We start from the raw sequence: 9602 nt of genomic DNA on the forward strand, positions 1-9602 counted from the left end.
TGTGTGCTTCCATCCAAGGTGAAGACTCGGAAAAGAAGAGGAAGATGTAGGATGTGAAAAGCTGGCCTTTAGATGATGTGAGAGTAGAAATGACTGCTGAGCCATGGCTTAACATAGGGCAAGGATGCCTGGTTGGGGAGGAAGGGGAGAGGCATTCCTGCTGCAGGTCTTAACACAGGACAACTGTGACAGCCAAGAGCTGCTCCTGGCCTTTCAGGTCTCGAGCTTATTCTTTCTTTGGAGGCCTCACCCAAATTGTATCCTACATAATAAAATGCCCTAACACTAAATACAACACTTTAAATAATTTGAAAGGATTTATGTAACTCTACCTTGGAAATAACTGGCCATGAGGTTTGTTTTAATCTTTTATTATTTTTGAGAGAGAGAGAGAGACAGAATGAGAGCAGGGGAGGAACAGAGACAGAGGGAGACGCAGAATCCGAAGCAGGCTTCAGGCTCCAAGCTGTCAGCACAGAGCCCGATGAGGGGCTCGAACCCATGAACCATGAGATCATGACCTGAGCCGAAGTTGGACACTTAACCAACTGAACCACCCAGGCGCCCCTTTTTCTTAAATTTTTTTTTAATCTTTTGAGTTTTTTTTTTAAACACGTCTTTGACTATGACTTCTCAAAGATCATCATGTATATGAGGCGCCTGGGTGGCTCAGTCAGTTAAGCGTCCGACTCTTGATTTCAGCTCAGGTCATGATCTCATGGTTTGTGAAATCGAGCCCTGTGTTGGGCTGAATGCTGACAGAGCAGGGCCTGCTTGGGATTCTCTCTTCTCTCCAAGTAAATAAATAAACATTTATAAAACATCATCATGCATAGAGATGAAATCTAACAAATTTTGTAAATGTAATGAAAATATTTTAATATTAAATTTGACAGTGTAACGAAACTGACAATGTTATGTTTTGTAAACAACTAAATATTAATTTTTTTACATTTTTGTATTTTGATGGCAATGATATCTTAAAGGTTTTGTACATTTTCATAGGCTCTTGGCATTGTGCTTAAGGGGCCTAGTGGCTATACCTGCTCTAGTGATGAAGGACTTTGACTTTCCGGACATCCTCTAACAAGCTCTCTGGCAAGAAAGCAAAGTGTCTGACTGATTCTTCTGCTTTGTCAATGGTGTCATCCCCTTGAAGACAAAGAGGGCCTGGATTGTCCCAATCGGTGAAGCCAAGAGATTTGGACACCAAGGAGATATATTTCTATCTATGTCTCTTTATTATGATATATGATATACAAACCATGAAATCATGGCCTGAGCTGAAATCAAGAGTTGGACACTTAACTGACTGAGCCACCCAGGCACGCCCTATGCATGATGATTGTTGAGAAGTCATAGTCAAAGACACGTTAAAAAAAAACTCATGGCCAGTTATTTTCAAGGCAGAGTTATATAAATCCTTTCAAATTATTTAAAGCACTATATATGGTGGCTTTCCAGGGATGAGGTTTTTGATATTTTTTTTTCAGAGCAAAGTTGATGTACTTAGTCAAATAAGATAGTGCCTCCACCCCAAAAAAATCTCCAGGAAGCCAAGGCATGGGAAGGAATACTTCTTGGCATATTTCTTCGAGTCAGATTTAGGGGTTGGCCATAGCTCTGCTTGCATGGCCATGGCCTTGGGGACCTCAAAGATGATGAACCAACACTAATGTGGAGAAGGGAACATGAGGAAAGGGTTTACTTTAAGCCCTAAGTGTGACCTTCAAGCAGGTGTGGGTAAAGTGGAAAGGACAAAAACCTTTTGAAGACAACCCAGCCAAAGAGCTAGGGAGGGAAAAGCCATGCAGGGTCTTGTCTTCCATGTACAGGGGAGGCCAACTTGGAAAGCCAGAAAAAGGATGAGCATGACTGACTCCATGATTGGAGGAGTCATCTTCAAAAAAAAATTAAAAATAAATACAGTAGAGCATGGCTAACATGCAACTATCAATGAGGACTTTGAAATAGCTATATTTACCATAAAGAAACTAGTCTAGTGGAAAAGGTGGACAATATGTGTAACAGTTGGGGAATTTGAGTAAAGAGTAGGAAATTGTAAAAATTAATGGAAAAATGGAAATGCTAGAAGTGAAAACCTTAATATCAGAGATGAGGAATTTCTTCAACAGGTTTATCAATAAACTGGACAAAAGCAGAGGAAAAAAAAAAACCTGTGAACTTGGAGCTAGCTCAGTAAAAATGAACCAAACTGTATCACAAAAGTAAAAGCAAACAGACAATTAAGCAAACCCAAAACTAAGCACCAAGACATATGGCACAATGACAAATGATCTAACACGTATGTAATGGAAGTCTCAGAAGAAGAGGGGAGACAGAATGGGGCAGAAGAAATATTTGAAGAGATAATCACTCAGAATCTCCCAAATTCACGAAAGACAAAAACCACAGATCCAAGAAGCTCAGAGGACCCCAAACAAGATAAACAGGAAGAAAAACACACCTAAGCATATCATAGTCCCAACTGTTGAAACCAAAGATAAAAGAACATCCTGAAAGTAGCCAGAAAGAAGAAAAAAGTACATAAAGAAGCAAGAAGCAGTCTTCTTAGAAACTCAGCAGGGTGCCTGGGTAGCTCAGTCAGGTGTCTGACTCTTGGTTTTAGGTCAGGTCATGGTCTCGCAGTTCATGGGTTCAAGCCCTGAGTTGGGCTTTGCGCTGACAGTGCGGAGCCTGCTTGGGATTCTCTCTCTTTCTCTCTGCCCCTCCCACACTCTCTTTCTCTCTCAAAATAAATTAATTAACAAAGAAAAGAAAGAAAAAATAAACTCAACCAGATGGTTCCTGAGGCCCAGCTCTATCCCTGCCATATAGGTCCACAAGATAAACCCAGTAACATTCCAGAATATTCTCCCATCTGGGGGGCTGATATGAGCTTGGGCAGATTTCTGTTACCTGCAAAAACAACAATGGGGTGCAGCCGAGCAGTGGCTCAGCTAAGCAGCAGCCTGCAGGGCACTGGCTCTCCAGTTAACCACCTGCAGCCCCACCACTGCCACCCCATGCCACACCCAGCCCCTGTATCTACACACACCCCACCCTGAACTGGCTGTGGCCACATCACCCCTCAAGTACTATTTATTGGCTGTGAGTTGGAAGGAGGCAGAGTAGGGAGAGGCTAGACATACTAGCAGACTGGCCTCGACGCCCATCGAGGTAGGCCCTGGGATCCGAATGTTGCTCCAAAGCCTTTCCCCATGCGTGACCAGCCTGGAACAACCAAAGCCTGAGTCCAGTTGGGACACCTGTCAGGACTTTGCTGAGTGGATGGTCATTGCCATTGGTGGCAAAGTCTGTGAGAGGCAGCCAGTTGCCATAATTCAGAGTTGCCATGTGGTCAAGAAGATTCAGGTTTCCTCCTCCACGACCCATGTTCAGAGAGTCCCTGTGTTGGCTTCTGTGTGGCCTCACTTTCCAGAAGAGTTCCTTTGCTGCAGGAGCCACAAGGAGGCAGCAAAGAGCTTGTTTCAGGGCCTCAGCTGGCCTGGAGAATCAGAGGGGTTGAATTTAAAATCTGGGCACTGCTGAAAGATGGACACAGCTGAAACTGGTGGGCTTTCCCTAAGACAGTACTCGGCTGAGTGTGGAAAGCAAGTATGGCAAAGGTAGGGGAAAGAGACAAGAGATTCCTGACTCCTCCTTGGACATCTGGATCCTGCAGACAATTCCTGGTTGCCAGGGTCCTCTCTCCCTCAGTCAGGGCCACTTCATCCTCCCTTGGCCACCCCAGCAGGGGCCTCAGCTCTGCAGTTCAGCGTGCTGTCTTTGCAAATGATTCTTCAGGCAACTGGTTTTTAGGAACTCTGCCAGGAGGCCCTACTTGAGACTTCCTCAAACATGCATTATGTTCTCATTCATTCATTCATTCATTCAACAAATATCTATTGGGCACCTAATACTGGGCACGATTCTAGGCATTAGGGATACAGTACTGAAGAAAATAGATTTTTTAAAGTGCTTTCATGGAGCTTACATTCTTTTGGAGGAAACCAGATAAGAAATTAGAACTAAAATACACCGAATGTTAGATGGTAAAAGATGCCATGGAGAGACACAAATTTCAGAAGAGGGTAAGGTACCAGAATACAGGGGTTACAATTTAAAATTGGTCACGTCGGGGCACCTGGGTGGCTCAGTCAGTTGAGTGTCCAACTCTTGATTTCGGCTCAGGTCATGATCTCAGAGTTTCATGAGTTCGAGCCCTATGTTGGGCTCCGCACTGACAGTGCGGAGCCTGCTTGGGATTCTCTGTCTCCATCTCTCTCTCCCTCTCTCTCTCTACCCCTCCCCCACTCATGCTATCTCTGTCTCTCTCAAAAAATAAACTTAAAAAAATAAAATATGTCATATCAGGCCTCCCTGAGGTGACATATGAGTAGTCTTGAGGAGGTGAGAAGCGAGCCATGGGGTAAGAGCATACCAGGCAAGGGAACAGCTGAGGTAGGAGCATGCCTGGCAAACTCCAGAAGCAGCAAGTCTCCAGTGTGTCTGGCACCAGGTGGAGTGAGTGGGAGAAGAGAAGGAATGATGAGGGAGAGGTGACCGAGGGACAGATCAGTGCCTTGCAGGCCACAGTAAGGACTTCCCTTTTACTCCGGTTGAATAGGAGCCATGTTTACTTTGAATGAAAATGGAAACCATTGCAGAATTTTGAGAAGATGAAGGACATAATCTGAGCGACACTTCAAGAGCATTGCTCTGGGACACCTGAAACTAATGTAATATTATGTGTCAACTGTACCTCAATTAAAACAAACTGGAAGGGCACCCGGGTGGCTCTGTTGGTTAAGCGTCTGACTTCAGCTCAGGTCATGATCTTGAGGTTCGTGAGTTTGAGCCCTGCATTGGGCTTTTTGCTGTCAGCATGGAGCCGGCTTGGGATCCCCTGTTCCCCTCTTTCTCTGCCCCACCCTGTTTGCACTCTGTCTCTCTCAAAAATAAATAAACTTAAAAAAAAAAACTGGAAAAAAGAAAAGAGCATCGCTCTGGCTACAGTGATGAGAACAGACTGAAGGCTGGGAGGGGGAGGCAGGGAGACCAGTTGGAAGCTATTAACAATTTCCATCCCATTCAGGAAATGTTAGTAAGGGAGCTCAAATGCCCTCCCCCAGTGAAGTCCCCCCCAATCTTCCCTAAGATCCCCCCCTTCTCTTGGGACCTCTCTCCACCCTCTGTTCATGCATCGCCCAGCCTTGGCCAACCTTGCCTTTGTTCTAGGATTAGTGCTGGGCCTGTCCTCAGCCCCCCTAGACCTCAGACTCTTTAGAAGCAGATGTCCAGTTGCTTTGACAGCTGTAGCTTCTCCCGGCACAGAGTGCTGTACACACAGAAACCAAGTCAGACTTTCCCTAAGGAATGAGTTATCCCATCCCTCATTAGTTGAGCTGTCTGCTCTTGCCTCAGAAGCTTCTTCTGGGCTGTATTTCTGCCTGGAGAGCCACATCTCTCTGTATGAAACACTTTACCACTATAACAGCCCTAATTCTGTCTGTCGGCCACCTTCACAGTCCCTCAGTCATGCCATGTTTACACGCCACCCTTGTCACTGCCCTGCAAAGGCAGGCTCTCAAAGCTGGCAGAAAGCACATATGAAATATTGTTTGCCAAAGCCATTGGCTTCTCTGGAGGCTTTTGAGAGCAAATTAAATGAGTACTTATTGAGTCCTTAAACATTTATTGAACACCTACTGTGGGGCTGTGTTCCGCACTAGGCAGTGAGGGTATAAAAGTGAATAAAACAAGCTTCCAAGGATCTTACTGCAAACACAGAGTAAAGGCCATATGCAAAGCACAGTGCTAAAATAAATACAACTACATCCTTGTACTGCACCAGGGACTCCCCATCCACTCATCCGTCTATCACTCACTTAGCAGTTAACTTACTGAGTGCACTGAGTGCAATGTATGTTACACTGGATGTGTGATGATGGCATTGAGACACAATCCCTCCTCACACTCTGGTGTGGAGACAGCAAATAGTGGGGAGCTGGCATATGCAACAAACACAGTTCAGGGTAAGTGATGTTGTATAGGTACAAAGTAAAATGGAGAACAGGGGAAGGAGATGTTCTTTGCAATGAGGGTCTGGAAAGACCTTCTGGGCTAAGTGGGTTTTCAATAGAATGTTGAAGGATGGGTAGAACTACCACAGGTGGAAGGAGTGGAATCAGAGGAATCTAAAGGAATAGAACACTATTAGAACACAGCTTAGACCCTGTTTATGGGCCAGAAAGTGGTCCCTGTGGTTGTGGTTCATTGGGTAGAGCCAGGTGTTGTAGGAGCTGAGCTGGACTGGAATTGGGTTTGGATGGGCTTGAAGGCCAAGCTGATGATTTTCAAGAAAAGGAGTGGTAGTTCTAGATCTTGCTTTAGAGAGGCAGTTGTGGCAATGCAGAGACATTAGAGAATGAAATCAATTCGAGGAGCAATAATGAAGGCTTGAACCAAAGTAGTATAAAGAACCAGCTTTGGGGCACCTGGGTGGCTCAGTCAGTTAAACATGGCACTCTTGATTTTGGCTCAGGTCATGATCTCACCGTTGTGAGTTCAAGCCCTGTCAGGCACAGAGCCTGCTTGGGATTCTCTCTCTCCCTCTTGCTCTACCCCTTCTCCCTTGCTCGAACTCTCTCTCTCTCTCTCTCAAAATAAACGTTAAAAAAAAAAAAGGAACCAGCTTTGATTGAATTTATGTATTCATGCCCTTGTTTGTTCACAAACAATTATGTACAAAACCTTGTGTTGATTGAAGATAGGGATGGAGCAGACAGGGAGGAAAGAAAGAAAAATAAAACCCAGTTTATTTCCTCAAGGATATTATAATCAAGTGAGAGACACAGACCACTAAAAGTCTACCGCAGTGGGGTACCTGGGTGGCTCCGTCTGTTAAGTGTCCAACTCTTGATCTTGGCTCAGGTCATCATCTCACAGTTCATGGGATTGAGCCCCATATTGGGCTCTGCACTAACAGCACAGAGCCCACTTGGGATTTTCTCTCTCCCACTCTCTCTTCCCCCCTTCCCCCACTTGCACACACACTCTCTTAAAATAATAATTTTAAAAACCCAGGAATTAAAAAAAAATTGCTGTTACATTCTTTCCTTGACTTCTGTCATGTGATATTTGGTTTCCCTCCTATGTTCCCGATACTCTTTTGGCTCCTCAAGAAGTTCGTTATCTTCAGCCAGTGTATTCTGTGGGTTGCACCAGTGCCTGGACTCTCTCCTCTCTTCGTGCCGTATGATGTCCCCAAATGACTTCATCCTCCCCTATGGCTTTGAACACCAGCTATATGATAATGACTCCCAAATTTATCCCTAATCCCCTTCTCTCCTGAGTCATAGAGCTGTATATCCAGACACCCATCTGAATGTGTCAACCGGTTGCCCACTGGCACCTCTAGCTCAATTCATCCAAATAAAACTCATCTTTCCTTCTCACTCAAACCAACTTCTCCACTTGCACTCCCTGTCTCAAAGTATAATCATCATTCTGCTTCTACTGCCAAAGCTGGAGACCAGGGATCCATGCCTCATCTCTTGCACCTCTACCCCAATTTATCCCCAAGCCGTATCCAGTCTACATTTTGTGTGTCTTAGATGACCACCCTTGGGGCGCCTGGGTGGCTCAGTCGGTTAAGCGTCCGACTTCAGCTCAGGTCACGATCTCGCGGTCCGCGAGTTTGAGCCCCGCGTCGGGCTCTGGGCTGATGGCTCAGAGCCTGGAGCCTGCTTCCGATTCTGTGTCTCCCTCTCTCTCTGCCCCTCCCCTGTTCATGCTCTGTCTCTCTCTGTCTCAAAAATTAAAAAAAAAAAAAAAAAAAAAAAAAAAAGATGACCACCCTAATTTAGCCACTGACTGGCCTCCCTCTCTGTAGTTTTACTGTTTCAATTTATGTTCCATACTAGGCCAGAGAGATCTTTCTCAAATCCAGATCTCATACCATACCCCCTGCATAAAAACTCTTTAATGGCTCTTCATGGGTTTAATCATGGCCTGTAAAGATTTTTGTGACAGCTCTTCAGCCTAGCTGTATGGTAGTCCATTTTATGGATGGACCACAACTTCTTTAACTAGTCTTCTAGTGACAGATGTTTGAGTTGTTTGCAAATTTTTGCTACTATAAACAATGCTATAGTTAATAACTTTGCGCATACTTTATCTTGCATGTGTGCAAGTATGTTGGATCTGAAATCATATGCATTTTTAATTTCGACAAATATCAACAATTTACAGTTCCTCCAGTAACATATAAGAGGTATTTTTCCACAACCTATTTTTCCACAACCGTGCCAAGGGTATACAGTCAAATGTTTGGATTGTTTGCCAAAAATAACATCTAAGTGTAGTTTCAACTTTCTTGTGAGTAAGCTTGAGTATTTTTTCATATGTCCAAGAGCCATTTATCTTTCCTTTTATGTTGCTCGTCCCATTTTCTTATTGGATTTTTGTATTTTTTTATATTGATTTGAGGCAATTTTGTATATATTAAGCACATTAGTCCCTTTGTGAGATGAGTTGCAAATATTTCCCTCCGTGTACCATTTGTGTTTGTTCATGGTGGTTTTTTGCTCTGCAGAAATTATAGATTTTCTTGTTGACTGAACTTGTCCTTTTTTTATGCTTTGGGAAATTTTGTGCTCTTCTGACAAATGCTTTATCCACTGTGACATTATACATTTATGGTTGTATCCTTTTACATTTATTTAAACACAATTGATTCACATGGATTTATTTTAGGGTAAAGACCAAGCCAGAGATACCATATTATTTTTTCAGGCAGTTACACAATTGTCTTCATACCACTTATTGTATAATCCATTTTTCCCTACTGATAGATGATGCTACCTTCATCGCACACTAACATTTTACATGTTGAGTCTATTTCTGGATTCGCTATTTGGTTCTCTTGATCAAGTTGCCCGTGTATGTGCTAGTGTCCCCTGGGTTTCATTACTTTAATTATTGTAGCATTTAATGGTTTTATATCTGGTAGAACTATTTCTCTCACTAACCTTCTTTTTCAGAATGTTCATGGCTATTCTTGATGCAGAAATTTCCATGTGAACTTTATATTCAGATTATGTCGTCTGTTGATATTTTTATTAGGTTGTGTGAAATTTATAGATTAATTTATGGAGAGCTGACATCTTTATGATAGTGAGTCTTTCTACCCAAAAATAGAATATGACTTTTCATTTTTTCAAGCCTCCTTTTGTGTTATTTGATAGCATTTTAGTATTGAGCGCCTGGACCTAGTACATACGTTAAGATTACTCTTGGTTAGTTTACTTTGTTGTTGCTATTGTAAATGATATATTTTATTCCCCTATATTTTCTAACTGGCTGTTGTTCGCTGGCTTTTTGTATATTAACTTGTGCCCACTTTGCCAAAATGTCTCATTTGTATTAGTTTTGCAGTTGATGTCCTTGATTTTCCAGGTAGGCTATCATTTCATAGATAAATAATGATAATTTTACCTCTTTTCCAGTTGCTCGACCTTATTCCTTTCTCTTCTGCAATTAAGTAGGCTAGTACTTCCAAAGCAATACTAAAAGAAAAATAGTCACAGGGGCCATCC

At 43.1% G+C, this 9602-nt stretch overlaps 1 protein-coding gene across 1 annotated transcript in view; it reads left to right on the plus strand.

Moving 5' to 3' along the window:
• The window catches only part of FAM186B (family with sequence similarity 186 member B), a 30412-nt gene extending 25621 nt beyond the window's left edge, over positions 1-4791 (plus strand). Inside the window, exon 8 of the mRNA XM_058742869.1 lies at positions 4631-4791. Coding sequence (XP_058598852.1) covers positions 4631-4652 — 22 coding nt within the window. The 3' untranslated portion in view covers positions 4653-4791. The remainder of the gene's footprint in view (positions 1-4630) is intronic.
• The last annotated feature ends 4811 nt before the right edge of the window (positions 4792-9602 follow it).

This window comes from Neofelis nebulosa, chromosome 8 (genome assembly GCF_028018385.1).
Source record: "Neofelis nebulosa isolate mNeoNeb1 chromosome 8, mNeoNeb1.pri, whole genome shotgun sequence".
Lineage (NCBI taxonomy): Eukaryota > Metazoa > Chordata > Mammalia > Carnivora > Felidae > Neofelis > Neofelis nebulosa.